The sequence below is a fragment of the Paralichthys olivaceus genome, chromosome 16 (genome assembly GCF_024713975.1).
Source record: "Paralichthys olivaceus isolate ysfri-2021 chromosome 16, ASM2471397v2, whole genome shotgun sequence".
Taxonomy (NCBI): Eukaryota; Metazoa; Chordata; class Actinopteri; order Pleuronectiformes; family Paralichthyidae; genus Paralichthys; species Paralichthys olivaceus.
Genome location: NC_091108.1, coordinates 1,265,720 through 1,285,018, shown reverse-complemented (window position 1 = coordinate 1,285,018; position 19,299 = coordinate 1,265,720). Strand labels below are relative to the sequence as shown.

General features: G+C 46.8%; 1 protein-coding gene across 1 annotated transcript in view; it reads right to left on the bottom strand.

Moving 5' to 3' along the window:
* The window catches only part of myo10 (myosin X), a 67,850-nt gene that overhangs the window by 7,113 nt on the left and 41,438 nt on the right, over window positions 1–19,299 (bottom strand). The window contains exons 7-30 of the mRNA XM_069511509.1: window positions 19,158–19,171; window positions 18,975–19,059; window positions 18,254–18,357; window positions 17,854–17,983; window positions 17,523–17,641; window positions 16,817–16,963; window positions 16,525–16,625; window positions 15,743–15,809; window positions 15,508–15,600; window positions 15,090–15,158; window positions 14,893–14,975; window positions 14,435–14,543; window positions 13,657–13,737; window positions 7,257–7,381; window positions 6,736–6,850; window positions 3,867–3,973; window positions 3,535–3,762; window positions 3,099–3,138; window positions 1,785–2,729; window positions 1,223–1,343; window positions 889–1,132; window positions 648–743; window positions 462–555; window positions 215–270 (exon numbers count right to left, since the gene is read on the bottom strand). Of these exons, the coding sequence (XP_069367610.1) occupies window positions 215–270; window positions 462–555; window positions 648–743; window positions 889–1,132; window positions 1,223–1,343; window positions 1,785–2,729; window positions 3,099–3,138; window positions 3,535–3,762; window positions 3,867–3,973; window positions 6,736–6,850; window positions 7,257–7,381; window positions 13,657–13,737; window positions 14,435–14,543; window positions 14,893–14,975; window positions 15,090–15,158; window positions 15,508–15,600; window positions 15,743–15,809; window positions 16,525–16,625; window positions 16,817–16,963; window positions 17,523–17,641; window positions 17,854–17,983; window positions 18,254–18,357; window positions 18,975–19,059; window positions 19,158–19,171 (3,373 nt within the window). The remainder of the gene's footprint in view (window positions 1–214; window positions 271–461; window positions 556–647; window positions 744–888; window positions 1,133–1,222; window positions 1,344–1,784; window positions 2,730–3,098; window positions 3,139–3,534; window positions 3,763–3,866; window positions 3,974–6,735; window positions 6,851–7,256; window positions 7,382–13,656; window positions 13,738–14,434; window positions 14,544–14,892; window positions 14,976–15,089; window positions 15,159–15,507; window positions 15,601–15,742; window positions 15,810–16,524; window positions 16,626–16,816; window positions 16,964–17,522; window positions 17,642–17,853; window positions 17,984–18,253; window positions 18,358–18,974; window positions 19,060–19,157; window positions 19,172–19,299) is intronic.

Genomic DNA, 19,299 nt, shown 5'->3' with positions numbered 1-19,299 from the left:
GTGTGTGGCTGTTGATACCAGGCCTGAACGGGGTCTTAGATTTTACAGCAGCTTTTATTTTCGGCTGCACAGTGAAACTTTGTTGTTGCAATATGACCATGAAACTAAAAGTGGACTTAAATAATGGCAGCAGCAAACGCTGTATCTGGCTGACACTTTTCAGATGATGCACGGAAAACTTCAAGACATACGATGATTCGATGTCGGTCCTCACCTCTCTGGATTATCTGACGCACAAACTGAATCGATCATCCCCACATCCAACGTCCCCTGAAGAGAGAGCGAGAGAGAGCGAGAGAGAGAGAGTTTCAGAAACAGTGATGGTTCGAATGGTTTTTGGATTTGTAATACTGAATATTTGCTATCATTTGTAAAATATGCTTATTTCATTCGAGAATATTTGCTTAAATATAATATTTATTTTATTTCTCAACATGAAACCACCCGGGGCCGGTGCTCACCACAGCATTCTGGGGGTTGGCCTGCTCGTCGTGCATCTCTCTGATCTCCTGCTCTGTGGAGCCGTGGACCTGACTCAGCACGCTGAACCACTGGCTGTAACCATGGAGACAACAATGACAGTCATCATGAACATGACCTATTAAGCCTGGCTTTTGTTCGGGAGGCACAACAAACACGCGACCTACCTGGCGTCCTCAGCAGACTCTGCGATCAGGTGGTAGGTCCTGTCCGGCATCACGATGTCGATTCCGTTCTCCTTACCGGTGTTATCAATGATTTCTCTGCACGTCACAAAAAACACTCATGACCACAGTTTCTTCTCGGAGAAGGTGTTCAGCACTGCTAATTATCAATAATGCTAATAATAAAGAACAAGATCAGAAGGTATGACATCAATGAACATCATGAACTTTGATGACATCTTACTTGGCATTGTGCATGTCCATCACGCCCTTCATCTTGTCCTCGCTGTCGTTCTCAAAGTACATGAGCTTGCTCTGCCGCAGCACGAACCAGCGGCGCTTCCAGTTGCGACGGGACAGTGTCGATGAGCCTCCTCCCTTCTTGTGCAGCCAGCCCTGTTTCAGAGCCTCCTGCTTGGCCCGAAACCACAGGAAGGTCTCGTCCTTCAGAACGCACCAGCGCCGCTTCCACGTGTTCATCAGACCGCCTTTCAGACGAAAACATGAGGATGTAACGATTACCACAAACAAGGAGAAACTGCCGTCTGAGGGGGAGTGTGACGTGATGACGGAGTTACCTTTGATGAAGAGGAAGCTGTGGAAGTATGGGAGCGTGACGCAGCTGTAGACGGAGTCCCGCCGGTACGACAGCTCGTCATCGGTGTCGAACCTGTCGAAGTCGTCCTCGCTGTCCTCAAACTGGAATGAATCACAACAAATACACTGAATGAGGTCGTTGTACTGCAGTGGATTTGCTTCTTTTTCTAATTGATTCCAATGGGTTTGAAACATTCTGACGGATTTGAGCTGAGAAACGCAACGATTTATCTCTGCAACGATTTATCTCTGCAACAACAAGGTCTGTTTGAATAATCAGGGAATCTATGCAAAGCTCAAACTTGTGTAGATGTTCCTGAGTCAGATTAAATGAAGAAACACAACACAATTTAGATTTTAGAGTGAACATCTTCTACGTAGTGCTGCCTCATGACGTGTGAGCTGCCAGTGGCACAACGTGAGATATGCAGGACGACGTCTCAGCAGCACGTTGGTCAATCTGGGTTCTGTCTGTTTCATGGAAACAGTTTTTATGTAATCCTGCTGTTGACAACCCGGAGAAAACATATCGAGGATACTCACTGATGACTGAGCTCCCTCCGAGCTGAAGCGGTAAGCCCCAGAGCTGTTGTAGGTGCCAACAGAGCCGCGGTAGTCAGGAGACCACTGCCCGCTGCGAGGGTTGGAGAACGCCACACTGCCACTTGACACGATGGCTCCCTCATCGTAGTCATCCTGGTCGTAGTCTGAATCCTCATCTGGTGGTATGAGCTCCACCAGGTCATCGGACTGAGCCTCGGATGAAGCCTGGGGATGGCAGAAGGCCGAGTCCCCGCTGGACGAGGCACTGTGGCAGGCGGGCGGCACAGGCGGTAAAGGCAGCGGCTGGTGAAGAAGAGTGGTTGGCGGCAGTGGTGGGATGACGCCATCATTGGCATACGGGTCTTCTTCAGAGGAGTCATCACTTGTTCGGATCCCACTGGTTCGCTGGCCGTCTGAGTGGCCGTGCTCACTGGGGTTTGGAGAGTCTTTAAAGGCCTCGTCGTCGGCCTCAAATCCTTCGTCGACCTCCTCTTCGTCACTGCCTCTCCTCCGTCCACTGTCCTTCTCGTTTTCGTCCACCTCGCCGACTCCCAAGGAGCTCTCGATGTTCCTCACACACTCGTCGATCTCATCAAAGTTCAGCGAGTCTAAGAACTGCTGCGCCGCCTTGCAGGCTTCGTCCTCCAGCCGCCTGAGCTCCTGGTCGCGGAGCAGCTGCAGCCGGTTCAGGGAGGCCTCCGTCAGGGAGAGCTCCTGACGCTCCTTCTGCCTCTGCAGCGCCTGGATCTCCCGCTCCAGTCGTAGGATCTCCTCCACCTGAGATGCTTCATGGGGACGAATTGTCTCCTCAAAGGTCTCGGCTGACTCCAGCTCCTCGAGAGCGTCTGCTGATGTTGCCGCTGCCATGGACGGAGACTGAGCTGAAACCAGAGAGGCCAACTCCTCAGCACGATGCAGCTCCTCCAGCCTTCTGGTCTCCTCAGCCTGAGGACGGAAAAGAAAGTGGTGTTACAAAAAGACTGTTTCAGAAATCTTAATACAAAAATCTAAGAATTTCATGTGTCACTTTTTATTACTTCCTTCTGGCATCTTTTCTTTTCAAGACTGATTTCTACAAAATTCTTGAAAAGTAGATTTTTATAAAATTCTGTGAAAGGACCTGAGACACACCTCAGGAACATCACTGAGGAAGTGGCCCGTGTGTCTTTTAATCGAAGACATTAGGAGATTGTTGATTGTTTTGTTTTTTTAAACGAAGACGACTTCTCGAGCCAAATTTGAGATAAAACTGAGATTTGGGTCGTCCACTCTTTTTCACCTAGATGAATTTCTTGATTATTGGTTTCATCGTACCTCTCTGGCAAGTCTCTCAGCCTCCAGCCTCAGTCTCTCCCTGCAGACAAACAGTGAGACATTCAAAACATCATTATTTAACTTAGTAAATCCACCGAGACAACATAAACAGTAGGTACCATTCCACACCAGATTAAATAAACCTCACACCACGGCCATGTGCTCAGCAATGAGGAGCTTTTGAAGCAGAAAATATACAGATCTTTAAAAGTACAGAATAGATATGAAGTAAAATGTATGAAATCCTGCCTACAGCCCTGCCCTCCTTAGATTTAATCTCCACAATCATTTCTGTAGGTGGTGTCTCTGCCTCATTAATCCTCATCGCTGTTCATCCCGACTACGCACTCGTTATTACTAGTACAGAGCTACAGCAGCAGACGATCAGTATGCAGAGCAGCAAACACCAGACGAAGGAGTTAGATGACGAGCCCACCTCTCCATCTCCTCCTCTGCCCTCCTGCGGCGCTCCTCTTCCTCCTCCTCCCTCCTCCTCCTCTCCTGCAGCAGCTGGCTGTAGGCCCGGCGGGCCAGCTGACCTCTCAGACATTTCTGGAAGGTGAGCGTAGCCCGGCGGAGGAGCAGAAACTTCCTCCTCCAGTAGAAAGCCCGGTAGTTCTTCTGAATGACCACGATGCACTGCAGCAGCTTCCTGTACTGCTTCCTGTGTGTGGAGCAGCATCGACGCACATTAATGAACGAAGGGAACTTTCGGTTACGGTTTCTCAGCAGCTTTGTGACGTCGAGTTTCTAAAGGCAGAGTCGTACCTGGCCATGTAGCCCATGACATGAGCCTGGATGATCATGGCTGCTTTCAGCACCTCCACCTCCCTCTGCTTCTCCAGACGATGCTCCAGAGACTCCCGAAGAAAGACCTGAGAGACGAGGAGAGGAGAGGGAGGGGAAATAAATATCTAACGTCAATAAGATCAATAACACGACAATTTAGATTTAACTTTGACCTGGATGGTTTAAACATGTCGTGACCACACACTGTAAATAAAGATGGACGACATGGCGGCTCCAAAAAGTGGAGCCAAAATGCCTTAATTGCCCCCTAGTGTCTGGCTGCAGTGTAGGTCACAAAACCCCTCCTCCTCCATGTTAGCAGATGGGACATGGACCAAACTAAAAGAATCAACGGAGACTGCAGCTCCATTGCCCAAACGCTACTGTTCAGACTCTGGCTCCAAACGAGTTTCCATCTATTAGATCTGTTGTATTTTAGCTTCATGTCACGGGAGGAGATGGAGACATGGCGTCCATCTTTATTTACAGTCTGTGGTTTGACTCGTGTTGTCAAATATGCTGTCTCAAAGCCCACAGTGAGATTTTGAATTCCATTTTTTTTTTAATCTAGTTTTATAAAAGTGGAAAATGGATGAATGCTGCAGAGAGGAGTTAACACAGAGGACGGAGGGATACAGCCGCTACTTAACATCATGCATTCATTATATTCACTATATTACACACACATTATGAATAAAAGGTTTACAAGTGAACAGGATTAAAAAGAGGAGGCCCGCTCCTTTTTTCTGTAACATCACCATTTAACAGACCCCCCCATCCAGGAGAACAAGTGAGTGAACAAAGCTGCCGACGTAAATCAAATCCAGATCCTCCTCCTCTTTTGTTCACGCTGCACAGATTACTGCAGCGAGTGATTTCAGGACATCTCTCTGTGAAAAGACCCATCTCACAGGCACTCAGTGCAGCCGCCCGCTGTCGGAGCCAAGCTGCCGTCCATTGATAGAGAAACGGGGCCCACCGAGGGACGCCGGGGGTTAATCCGATTAGGGAGGGAGGGAAATTAGATATGGGACGGTGGGGAAATGTCACAGTGCTACGGGGTACAGGATACAGATTGCCTTTCTCCTGTTGAATAATGTAGTGTGTGTATGTGTGTGTGCGTGTGTGCGTGCGTGCGTGCGGTTGAATCCTCAGTGTGAAGCACTAATGAGATTTTCGGGGGGAAATGTGAAGTCGTCTGGGTGATTTGGACTTTTCTCTTTGACGAGAAAGTTAATTAACAAGGAAACGTGCAGTACATGTCCGTGCACGTGCACCTACAGGCACACGCCTCTAAAACACACAAAGACAAACTCACAAAACTGCCAACGTCTCCCCCTGAATTCAGCTGCTGTCAGGTTGTAAAAGCATTTCCAACCAATCAGTGCATCAATCAAAGCTATTAAACGTCTCCGCCCACGCACAGAGCAATAAAAATAAAAAAAACTCGACACTGAGGAAACACCAACGATAAATGAAAGGTGGAATTAAAGAGAAAACTAAGAATAAAACAATTGAGAGTGAATCAGAGTGTGTGTAACCACACACAGGTAAACACTTGTATAAAGGACCACAGGCACAAAGGCAGACGTGCACAAACAGGAATCACACGTGCACAAAAACTCAGGTACGAGTGCAAACATTTTCATCCCCATGAATTGAAAAACGAATCCTTTTTAATCATCGCTATGCTAATTAGTGCAACAACAGTCTGGATAAGCCTCGGAGCACTTTTGATTCTCGGTGCTGGGGCCTTTGGGGCCTTTGGGGCCTTTGGGGCCTTTGGGGCCTTTGGGGCCTTTGGGGCGTGGCGCTCAGTGTGACGGCTCAGATCCGTGGAGGGAGCAGAGGCAAGCGGCTCTGCTTCCAGGAAATTAAGTTCGAGGCTGTAAAACAAAACAATGGTGAGGACATGTGCGGACTGAAAGGAGCTGGAGGCCGGCTCGATGTAAATCTGTCTGCGAGGGACAGTGGCACAGAGTGGATGAATCCCTCAGAGGGACATAGAATTGATTTAAAGGTTTACAGGCGGCCGCAGCAGCAGGAAGGACTCAATGCTTCAGAGCTGAACACGGCGTCGACGCAGTTTGAGAGCAGCTCTTCTTCTTCAGATCTTCTTCATCATACAGGTGATGCCTGTTCCACCCTAATGCGCTGACTCCTAACACGGTTTCTTGTCGCTTCTGGACAAACACAGATACACACACCAATGGCCAATTTATCCCTCCACCCACACACACACACACACACACACACACACACACACACACACACACACACACACACACTTCCTGCACTGCTGTCGCCCTCTGCAGCTTCACACAATCACGCTGCGATTGTGGATCTGTGTCGGCCATCTGTCATCTCATTTCCCCACAGAAATCGCATGTGCGGGCGTGCATGCACACACACTGGCAGGAGTTGTGTTGTAGTGGAAGCAGAGAGACATGTTGGATTCCATGCTTCAGGTGCTCTGGACCTCAATCATTCATAATCACACACACACACACGTGACGCATGAAGCCAAATGAAGCCTTGAGGGGAGCAGAGTGCAGCCAAAATGGATTGGCGTTGCCACTGGTGCCGGAGTTCCATCCAATCATATTCCATTATAGCACGGGTCAGCTGGTGTGCGCCGGAGGATGAACAGGACATTCAGGAGCTCAAGGTTTGACAGGAAAAAGTCAATTACACTGCAGAGAACTGAGCGGAGGGGATGCACGTCTCTGCTGAGAGACAGGAAACACACATCTGTGGGATTTCTCCCTCCTTAATAACAAAGGTACCAGGAAGTAAGTGGATCCCTCAGCTTCCTGTGAATGTGGACGTTAATACATCTGTCCCTCACCTTGGTCTTTCCCAGCTGCCACTCCACGCTGCTGCTGTCGTAGTGGCTCAGCAGCTGGATGCAGCGCCCCCTGGGATCATCCGGCATCAACGCCTCCCGCATTAGCACCTTGTACCTGAGGAGCAGGGTGGGAGAAGGTTTAGGATCCAGAGCTTTTCAGGTTCACAGGCTGCAGGGACAAGGTTCCAGTCACCCCGAAAACTCTGAACAGAAAACTGAACTTTTGTAAAAACCGTTTTAAAATGAAAAATATCTAATATTGAAACTAGGAGAACTATGTATTTCTACAGACACCAGTTTTACAGGCTAATCCTGATCTTTTCTGGACCTTCATAGGAATTTAAAGCTGCTTCTCCAGAATGGAGGTATGTGAGATGTCCGAGTGAGAGCCTCTGGACTTTCTCTCGAAGACAAAGAAAATGTCCGATAGAGCCAAAGTGAGAACACAGCTGGAGATCCTCCGCAGGATGCCGCTCCCCCCTCGCCTGTGTGCCTGTGTGAGCTGAGCTGCTGAGACTCACCTGCAGCAGAAGTCTTGGAAAGGTCTCCGGATGGGGAAGCCTGTGCGTCGAATCTTGACCGTCTCCAACATGCCCGAATATCTGAGCTGGTTCAGAACCACCGTCTGGTCGAAGTGGTCCGGCATCTGGAGGCGGACGGGGACGACGGGAGTTTAGGATAAAGATGAAAACAGACACATTATCATCTGAAAGTGAAAATATTTAAACGGAGGATATTTGACACTGAAATCGTTTATTGTCCAGAGATTTCACACATGTTCAGTAAATGAGTTTGAAATCTCGAAACAACAATTATCTACGTAACCGCAGCCGATGATTTTCACTTCTGTTCGTGTTCCTCTGCAGCTCAGTCCGGTCGATGCTGCTCTCACAACACTATCACAACAGTATTGACAGAAGCACGGAGCGCTCCCGTCCTCCGGCTCAGTGTTGGACGTCGGTGTCGTTTCTCCCGCGGCTGCGGTGATTGATTTTGGACTTGATTGCTGTTTGAGCGCAGGTTTGCAGCTCTGAAAATGATGTCACTGGATATTTGACTGTGATGAAAAGTGACAATAAGTTTGACATCACATCTGACCTCGCTCGAGTGAGTTCTGAATCAGAAATTTGGACACGTACAATTTGGTTGCGAGCAAACTATTGCGTTGATGTTGTCGTAATCTCTGTTGCAGTATTCACACGACCAAAGGTTGAGATAGGAAGATAGAGAGATGACAACCAGAGGAAGGAAAATAGAAATAAATGCAAGAGGGTCTTTCTGGAAGACTCACAGGTTTAGCATGTCATGGTGAATGGTATGTGGCCTCTGTGACCTGGGGAGAATACTCCACTTCACAGGGATAGCTCAGATTAGGTGACAACAATTCAACCGTTGAACTGATTCCCTCACAATGAGCTTGTTAGCAGAGCGTTCCTCTCAGCTTCATTTTGGTCTCCACCGACTCTGGGAGGAATATTTGTCTCTTTGGGTTCTAGATGTTTAAATCTGTATTCTGGTTCTGCTGTTCGGTGCTGGCTCGGGGGCGTTGGGTGAGTTTATCGCGGCTTTCCGCTGCCTGAAGCACCGACACTGAAACAGTGATTACGTTTGTTAACCCACACATCACGTCAGTCCCTTTAAACGTCTACGCACGCACATTCGTCAAACTTCATTCACGAGTCAGAAATGTGCAAATCACACAGCGATGAGATGAGATGCCATCGTGTCTTACAGAGGTGCATTCAGCGAGAGACACTTTCCCGGGGACCCCTCTCACCCTGTAACCTCGGTGGGCGTAGGGGGGGGCTCTGGATAAGGGGTGGCTTTCATACCCGCTGTAATACCCCCTTTATTTAGCACCCGTCTCCCCTGATAGCCCGCTCACGACCCATTTGAGCTGCTGAGATGAAGGCGGATCTTAACTGAAGGGGCTGAATGGCGCCCTTTAACCGCGGAGGACGCCTCATTAGCATACACGTAATTTGCATACGGCCGGACAGCGGCCACCGTCTATCCAGCGCTTCTTCTCTCTGCACAGATTCTGCTCCTTCAGTTTGGGGTCTCTCTCTTTCTTTGTGTATTTCTGTCACATTGAATTAAATTTCTCCTTCTACCTTCGTTTCGTAATTTAAACACAACCAGATGTTTCGTGCCGCTGCTGTGTCATGGATTTTCTTCTGTTGATTTGAAAGACAGAGCAAACTTTCTGTCTTCGTACTCGACATTTGGCTCTTCTGAGTCTCACGCAGACTAGTTCTCTTCAACTTCAGCGGGAAATCGTGTCAAACAAAAAAAGTAATTTGTCAAAGTTTTGTTGACAAAATGGATGGTTTTCTTCTTCTTCTTCTTCTTCTTCGTATTATCGTCTCGTTTTAAATGCCCAGGGACGACAGATGTAAATTAGCTGCAAACGAACTCTTTGTTAGTTTTAAATTTGCAATTTAAAGACAATATTGAGATTTGCTCTGAAGAGACTGACGACCTAATGTCAACGTATTGTTGTGATGTTTTTATGTGGAGAAATGTTGAAGATATAAACGTTTACAAAGAACTTCAGGTCAGAAGGTTAATGAGCGAGAATCCGTTGTTCCCAGTTATATGATGAAATTTGTGCATTTGCGTAAAGAGGTCAGAATATTCGGAGGTACAGTTCTGTGATGTAAATCCGCCTCCAGAGGCAGATAGACCATCTCAGGCCTCCACAGAGACGTGACAACAAAAGCCTGAGGGACAAACTCTTGTGTCTTTCTCAGCCCAAGTAAAAGACTCGGAGCTCAGGGCATTCAGCAGGACAAAAGGGGGCGTGTCAGTGCGCTCCCGAGGGGGTCGGGACCCGGCGGGGGAGAAAACACAGAGAGACAATCGGACTGAGGAGGAGCTGAACGTCCCTCACTGTCGGCATGAAGGTGCCTCGAAGCTTCATGAACTTTTTTCTTCTTTCTTCAAGACACATGTTGCATTTAAATGCTTTGACTTGATTATTATATATCTGTGAAACATAAATCAAACAGTTTGATTCAGCGATTTCCTGTATCTTCGTTTTTTTAAACTATTTATAGAGGAGCTGTTCGTTTTGTCTGATCTCAATTTAAACTGATATTAACAGAGAAAAGCAGCCGATCCAACATGAATATCAATGACGGATCGAAATGTGAGTTTGAAACATTCTCTAACCACAGGACATCCATACGACCACGTTTCCAAACTTCTGCTCTGAAACTCCAGAGAGGTGTGGACGTCATCGTATCTGTAGCAGAGGTGGTGAGTTGTAAAACCAAAACAGAGTCGTGAGGATGTAGCTTAAGAGCATCTGAGAGAACCTACAACTCTTTCTTTCTTTGTCCGAATTCTTCTCCCCGGCAGGGATTAGCACTCGCTGCTCAGCCGGGGCTCCTCAGCTGAGTTTTGGGGGAATCCCTGGAACAGTGTTGAGGCTCACAGACGGACATAAATCCGACCTAAATCCACGACCCTGCTGGATTCAAGTCGAGCTTCTGAGACGGATCCATTAAATAAAGACGGACGATGAAGATTCTAGTAGCCGTGCACAACATTAACTTTGTGCAACGGCCAACATCCGAGGAATCTGCACCTCACACTGTCAGTGTGCAAACCTCTCAAATCAAACCATAATAGATTCACAACAGTTTCTCTCGTCTCTTCGCATCCCTCATTTTGTCTGAGGAAGAGTCCAAAGGTGCTTAATTAACGATGGTCGTCAAGGCTCCGGCTGCAGTTTAGAGTGAAATGCTCAAAGTGATTTAATCGTGACAAAGCTCGGCTCCTTCATTTGCAGGACGACAGAGCAACCACCGACCTCACGTCTTCACAAAGATCCATCTCTCGACACTGATGAATTCGAAACATGTGAAATCAACAACATCTCATCCAGACACAGAGCCGAGCTTTTCCAACGCCGCCAGCCCAACGACTCTCTCCTCATTATCACGTCATTAAGTCTCCTCGTTGTGTTTCGAAACATCGCCGGTTGAGATTCAGTGAAAATGAGAAATAACAAGCCTGTGCTCAGACTCCTGTGTTTTCCTGACAGGCAGAACTCAATACAACAATTATCATAATAATTCTCTCACTGTCTTTCTGTCCGATTCGTTATATATGATATGAAACACACCTCAGAGCTGCCGTCACCTCCTTCCACCGCACGGACACAACCTCTGGGCAACACGCGCACACTTCAACGCTCAGCACTGGAAACGTGCATCAGGTCTCACCGTGCATCGTCGCTCGCCCTCCTGTTTCCGTCAGAGCGTTTATTCCAGAGGAAGGAAAATAGACAAAACGACAGAGAACTTCCCGAAGCTGTCGCCTGTGTCCCCTCAGCACACTGAGCGCCTCACACACTCACACACACACACAGTCAAACAAAGGCTTTCAAACCACAAACTCCCCCTTCATGTGTGGAGAGGGAGGGCTGCAGTTGCCATGGAGATGCGTCTCCTGCTGAGGCTAATTTGTGCAGACCACTTGTAGGGCCTGTGTGTGTGTGTGTGTGTGTGTGTGTGTGTGTGTGTGTGTGTGTGTGTGTGTGTGTGTGAGAGACAGAGAAGGCTGTTTACATTCAAACGTGATGGTGACTGGTCCGATGAACTGCTGCCGTTCACTGATTTCTTCTGCTAACTTGAATTTTCTAAATTTACCAGGAGATCTTTACGTGAGACAGATTCTACAAATAATAATTCTTCTTATCACGTGGAGTTAAATTAAAATAATAACATGGGGGGGGGGGGGTGTACATTTTGCTGGGAGGCGGGGTTAATGAGCTACAGCATATTGGCAGTTGGGATTATCTGGCTTCACCGTTGGATATTGTTTGGAGAGAATCAGACACAAGCCATTAAAACCTACGGATGCAAAGCTTTAATTTATCTAAAGATGAAACGCTGTTGTGTAAATGAGCGTGTGTGTATTTGTGTGTGTCCTAGTTGTGTTTAGAGGAACAGTCTGTCCACACCATCGTGCATTCTGTCAATATATTGATTTGATTTCCCTGCAGGCTTTTTCAACACATGCTTACATCACTGCAGCTCTAAGTCACGCATGTTGTCAGCAGGTCTCTTCTCACGTGTCAAAATGTTCCCACCATATATATGTGTGTGTGTGTGTGTGTGTGTGTGTGTGTGTGTGTGTGTGTGTGTGTGTGTGTGTGTGTGTCTGTGTGTGTGTAGCTCAGAGGCTGAATCTGGTTTTGAGGGTGAAACAGTGAATCTCGGACCTCGTCTCCTCGGACACCTGCTCAGAGTGGAACAGGCAGATGACAGGGACGCCCCTCGGGGGCTTTTAGGGGCCACGTGCCTCCCTGCCCCCCTCCCCCCCTCACTACATTAAGCTCCATTTGAAAGTCATCACCAGACCTTGTTTAACATTCGATCACAGTCCAGACGGTCGTGTTTGGCCTCATGAAAACACGCCGGCTGCTCTCTGGTCCCTCTGAGGACACAGAGATGTTTCTGTGGTCAAATATTAGCTCCTGCAAAAAAGTTTGTCTGTCTTTAAGGATTTCACAAAAAAAACTGCGGAGCAGATTTTATTGAACGTCGGTTGAAGGGTGGGATGTGAACCAACAAAGAACTCATTCACATTTGGAGCGGATTCAAATAAGTGGGCAGATCCAGGATTTATTTCCCGTCTGTTAACATTAATGAGATTTAGAGACATTTGGTGCTGGACCTGGACGATGATCTGGATTTTGTGATTTTGTGATTTTGTATCCTGGATCCATTCCAGCTCAGAAAAAATGTCAACTCGTTTGGAGGCAACCTCACCTCACACACACACACACACACACACACACACACACACACACACACACACACACACACACACACACACACACACACAGGGACCCTCTGTGCTGTCACAGACGACAGCGAGAGCCTCAAACACAAAACTGCTTCACATCTGCGTCACAAACCAGTGTCCACGTCACAGCTGCACGGATATGATGGTGTGATGACATTTCATATTCTTTTGTCTAACTCCAGATATTCTTCACATATCTGCTCAAAACCTTTTTACTGGACTAATTTGAAATTAGCTGCAAAAAAAAAAAAATGTACGTATGTATTGGGGAAAAAACGATGTTTAATTTCTTTAATAAAAAAAGGAAAAGAAACGTTTCCAGTTTTGTTCACAGTCGGTTAATTATCAACAATCAATAATGAGTGACATCAGCAATCAAAAAGTAACCGATTCCCTGTTTTTACATTTGCAGCGACGTCTCTAATGAGTCGTCCAGACAGATATCGATAAGGTTCTGATCTAAGAGTCGATACGCGGTTAGCCTGGAGACCTGTGTTGTTTCCATCGCCCGGTTCAGATGGAACCACGCTCACCGATGTGTCGGTTAGCGTCAAAAACAGAGGTGGGTCTGGAAAAACGATGGACGCAGCTAGTTTTAAACCTCACACCACAGAAATGTTTATTGTAGAATTTATTTTCCTATGTTATATATTTATATTGTAATGAGAGCTTGCTCCCTGTGTCAGTGAACGTTTGAATGAATGAGTGAATAAAGTGTTTTTCGTGAATAAGCTGCGTTGCAAATAAAGGTGAAATGTAAATCTTGAAGACTCAAACCCTCTGAACAATAAGAATCCATGAACACAAAATATTTGAACACGTCTTTATCTCATTATCTGCGGCCTGTGGGGGGTGTCGCCGTGCACACCCCCACTCGTTCCTGTATAAACCTTGTGTACATTATCCCCACATTCCCCTGTTGCTAGGCAACCTGCGGTCAAAGGGCACCAGAAAGGACCAGACACTTCTCATTCCTGTCTGCGGCCGGTTGGTGGGGGGGGGGGGCTGTCTGATTATTAAAATGACAAACGCTCCCACAGTCTGAGCTGCTAATGTTTGCTGTGTGTGTGTGTGTGTGTGTGTGTGTGTGTGTGTACTCACCTTGCGTGTATTTGGTTTGATGCATCGTATAAAGTACGGGTTGGAGGTGCAGAGCGTGGCCATCAGGGAGTGCAAAGAATTCTGTGTTGAAATGAAAGGGGCACAAACATTTCAGTTACTATCACAGTGACGAGAGTTGCTGCTGATTGCCTACATGTAGCTAGTATTACTTTCACTGCTGTGACTGCTAACATTTAGATGTTTCCCGAGGTTACACAACAACTACCGACGACAACTAGAGCAGTCGGACCTTCTCCATTCACTAATAACCAGTAATAGTAGAGTTTCATACTTGTAATAATGAGAGTAGTACTACTTCTGCAATACTGAGGACCATCACAGTAAATAAAATACTGGCTCTAATATTTTTATGATCAGGTACTACTACAACCTCTAGCACAGTACTACTACTGTTGTTGCTACTGTTACTACAACGGGTGATATGGTATCAGTTGTTTTCTACAACAACAGCAACACGACATTATTAAGTGATTAACTGTCACAGCTGCAGAAAACCTGCAAATGATTCATATTCATCATCGTCTATGAGTAGATGCTGTTTTAACGACTACACTTCCACCTACTGAACACAACAACTGTACAGCTACCGCTGCTACTCAGCTGCTGTCGGGACCACAGACTGTATATGAAGAGGTCGGGACTGACTGAGTGACACGTTCTCCTCTGTCTCTTTTCCTGATGAAGGTCGGTGAGCTGCAGGCGGTCCAGCTCAGGCCGACACTGACGGTTGAAGACTCGCAGTTTGTTTGGGACTTACCTTGAACTGGGAGCTGACTGTGGGCCGTCGGTGCTTGGAGCTGCTCTTCAGAGTGTCCTGTTTGTTTCGGCTCAATACGTGTTCGAACAGATCGTAGACAAAGTCCAACCTGACACACAGAGACATGACAACATCAGAGGAAGCCGAGTCGGATGAATCAGGACGCGTCTCTGTGATCCCTGATGATGCAACGCTCTGAATTATAACTTAGAACCATCGCTTCCACTCGTATTCAGACAAAAATCAGTTTGAGCTGAACTGCAACTTTGGAAGTTTAATGAAACATGTATATTTTCCATTTTTTATCGTATATATCAAGAAGTATCGTGAGAATCTTTTATTTCTCTATTATTTCTTATTTCAGCGACATCAGTGCAGGTGCCCTTGAGCAAGGCGTTATAATCCAAACTGCCTTGTTGCCACAGGTTTCTCCTCTAATTGGAAATGCTGCCGCTCACCTGCTCTCCCTCAGCAGGTTGAGGATGTCGTCTCTGAAAGTGTCTCTGTTCTTCTCCAACATCCCCCTCACGTCGTACACCACCTGCAACGAGCCACAAGGGGGCGTCAGTAGGCAAGACGAGAGCAGCAGCACCTCCGACTTGATCTGAGCACAATAATCGATACTGGAGAAAAACGACGACGAGGCAGCACCCACCTCTCCTGCATAGTGCTTGACTCCGAAGAAGTGCACGGCAACACGGGGCTTCACGTAGAAAGAGTTTTTCTGCAGCCGGAGAAAAGAAACTGTTCATTTTTAATATTTCTCTGTCGGCTGAACTCAAACCTGCATTGGAGAATCACTTGTTTCTCAGAACATCATATTTATTGGAATCGCTCGTATTAACTTAAATGAAACTTCTTCCACTGACATGAATGTTGACGTCAGGCTGCTCCGATCAACACTCTGTTCTTCAACAGATGATAAAAGCAAACAATGGACCTCAGATGATGATGACAACTTGATAAATTCATGGGTTTGAACATCTCTGGTGTTTGTTGGGGAGAAGAACAGCAGCTCTTGGGTTTTTTTGGAAACAGTGGACGAACGGACGGACGGACGGACGGACACCTACCGAGTGCTGGCTGTGGAGTTTCTCCAGTAAGGTGTCGTCTGTGGCTTTGGGGAAGTGACTCTCCTCATTCATCAGTGCCAGGAGACCCAGTTTCTATGGAAACACCATCATCATCATCATCATCTTCTTCATCTGACAGTTTTAAACAAATGTTGAGAGCAACGAGACATTTTCCTGAAATGTTGGAAGCACAGAGACGCTCCCTGTCACCCTGACAGTTTTCATTCAGCCGTACCTTCTCGATCAGGTCCAGACACTCTCCGTTGTCCATCCAGTTGATGTCGACCCACACCAGGCCCTCCCTGCAGGACGCAACACAACACATTTACAGCAAAGACGGAAACACACAGACAGAGACACGGCACCAACGTAAACCTGGTTCCGACCACTTCTCAGCCGTCGACACTATTCTCGTGGTTGTGACGATGACCCGTTTACCACGATTCAATAAGTTTCATCTTTTATGGAATGAATCCTGCGACAAACACTAACAGACACAAACCTTTCCTGAGGGTTCAGATTCTAAAGTATAAGATTAGTTGGTGGATGAAGGATTCAGCCACATCGTCAGCTGTGTTTTCTTTTCTAAATATTGAGAAACATCAGGAAACAGTTTGGTCAAAGTGCACGTCGCTCTGGGAAACGAGTTCTTGGCAGGCAACAGTCCTGAGCTCTGATTTTCCACGGCAGCTGAGCTACTGCCCAGTGAAAGTGAAGACACAGAGCAGCGTCCATGTGTCACGAGCTAGATTGGATGTAGATGTAGATCGGACTAACTACATGCAGTTTAAAAGTCCAAACTCTGTTTTATACGATCAGTAATTCGGTTCTTTGGCTACATGTAACTCCACTGACAGATTTCTGTGCAGCTCCCTTCACCACAGACTTTGGACTTTTTAACTTTGCAGAACTTTCACATTAAAAACTCAGTGACACACCAGAGCAGAGAAACAATCAGAAACATCACGTCTCATCGACCAGTGGGGAAAGTAAACGGTCGGAACAGACTCCACCTACTTGTTGTACTCGAGTTGCTCCAGAGAGAAAATGTGCTTGTTAAAATATTCCTGAAGCTTCTCATTTGCATAGTTGATGTTGAACTGCTCGAAGCGGTTGACCTGCGGACGATAAATCAGGTCGATGTTAAAGACACAAAAAACACAGACGGAAGATGAGTTTAACTGAGATTCAATTTAAATTCAATAAACTACATTTATCACTGAGAAGTTAATTATATTTATAGCGTTTTTATCCCCCCCCCCCCCCCCCCCCCCCGAATCATCGAGTGTGAATATATTGTTTCACACACCTCGAAGTTCTCAAACCCGAAGATGTCCAGGATGCTGATGGACTTGAAGTCTTCTTTGCCTCTGATGCGGCTGTTGAGTTTCCGGATGATCCAGTTGAAACACTGAGAATAAAGTGCCATGGCCATGGAGTCTCTGGAGTCCACCGCCTGAAGAGAAGAAACAAACGTGTAAAACACAGTCGTCCAGGCCGGGTTGATTTTAGTCAGTGCTGCGGGTCCCGTGTCACACAGAGAAGATAAAATTAAAAATGAGGCTCGTCTTGTCTCCTGTTGCGCAGCGTTTTCAAATGAAACTTTGATAATGGCTGTAGGATTCTTGAGCGTGCGCTGAGGGTCTTTGAAATATCACATAACTCGTGAAAACGGCTTCTCTTTTGCTTAAACCTCAGACAGAGCAACAAATCAGTTTTCTGAGCCATGAAACAAATCAAACAAAGGTATTTTCCTTTAATTGTGATAATAATAAACTTTAAAAATCAGTGACAAAGGACGAAACGGTACCAAATATCAAAAACCATTGAAATATCAAATGATCATCGATCATCAGACGCTAAATACGAGAAATAAGAATAACAACGAACTGATGTTTGATCTCATATTTGATGAAGTTTGGGATGTGAGCTCCTTCCAAACGTACGAGTCTCAGATACAAACACGTGATTTGAGGCGGATCACATTTCCACGTGAAGGACACGAGATCACTCACCTGTTCCACGGTGAGCGGTGTGGAGATCTGCTCCCCCCTGAGGATCATGGACCTGTGGGTCAAAACCTCGGCCAGCTGGTCTGAGTTCAGCCCCAGGAGGTCGGATGTGCGGCTGAGAGCTGCAGACGTCAGCAACACAAACTGATCTCACTTCACATTTTTACATTTTCCAGACTTTTAATGTGTTTTATGTTTTCATGTTACATGGAGAGGTTCGGTTACAGAGGTGAAGACGGGGTTTAACTCAAGGTTCTTTATTTGGTCAGAGGAAGAGGAGTGAAGAGGAGTGAAGAGGAGGGAGGTGCGGACGACGAGGGGGAGGATCTCTGACCTGATTTGGAGGAGACCTGTGCTCCGCCGGCCGTCATGAACTCGATGTTCCCCGCATGAAGGATCCCGGCCAGGAGGCGCAGGATCTCCCCGATGTTCTCCTCCGTGAACTGCATCGTTCGCATGGCATTCTGGGAGCCGCGAAACACAAAGAAGAAAAAAGAGTGAGCTCCTCGGGTCACACCTCCATCTTCTCCAGCGACTCACATCGAGTTCCAGCGGATTTTGTTTCTTTTGGTTTAACGATCCAGCTGCTGATAATTCTTTTGGGACATTTGAGAAAAGAACTACCAGACATGACAGAGACCATCTTTGAGAAACATTTCATTTCATTATTTAGTTTTAGTCTTGAATAAACGACTGTAGAGTGTGTGTGTGTGTGTGTGTTGTGACCTCCGCACCAGAACATCCTGAAAAGTGCCTTTGTCGTTGATTGTCTTGTCGGTGACGCAGCTCGACTGCCTCAGGTAGTGGTAGCTGTCGGGGTGGGTCAACGTGAACGCCTCTGCAGACACACAACAGACACACAACAGACACACACACTGTCACAAGCAGCTTTCTGACGAGACGCGCTCGTGCTTGTTGAACTTACAGAACTTAGAACAGCAGCATCAAAATGAGTTTGATGGTTCACCGACCTCTGTTACACCTGAATTAATATTTGCACATTTACACTCGTAAACCTGATGAGAACTGAGGCGCTCTCTAACGAGCTGTTTTGCCAAAATAGTGCGTTCACTGCGGTGACTCATTTCAATCGCTAAAACCGATAACAACCTGCGTCTGCTGCCGAGTCAGTGAGCGATGATTGATTTATCTCTGTTCAGACGAAAACCTTTAAAATGTGAAGAGTTTGGTGGATTCGTTACAGCCGCAGCTCTTCTGGTTCAGAAAGCAGAGGATCATGGGTGATATGCAGCGTTCAGTCGTGTCTCAGTTCGGTGGGACGGCCCGGTCAGATTGATTTGACAGAATGAATCACCATGTTTGTGGCTGCAGGGGGCGCTGTTGCTAAGGGGAAGTTTCACGGTGTTGCTTTAACTCTGAACTTTGACAGGACGTTTGTCTCTGATGCAAAGAGGATGTTACTGGTTCTGTGCGTGCTCAGGGTTTGTTGCTCACCTCGCTGCTGGTTGTTGGTTCCTGCTAACAGAGCGTAGAAGATGTGGTAGTTTCTCTCCCCTGGGTTCTGCCGGACCACGCGGTTCTGGAGAGAAAAAGAGAGAATGGCTTGTTATTCCACCAACGATGACTCATCTCAAACACATCATTCAGTCACAGGTTCACAGGAGGAAGGACACTCACCTTTTCTAAGAGGTCTGTGGTCGGAGAAGTTTCTGTCAAGGCCCAAAACTAAATGATTCGGAATAATGTTCCACAGAGAAACCAAGAAAAACAGTGAGAGCTGCAACCTGCTGACCTCCCACACACACGAACTCCACGGTTA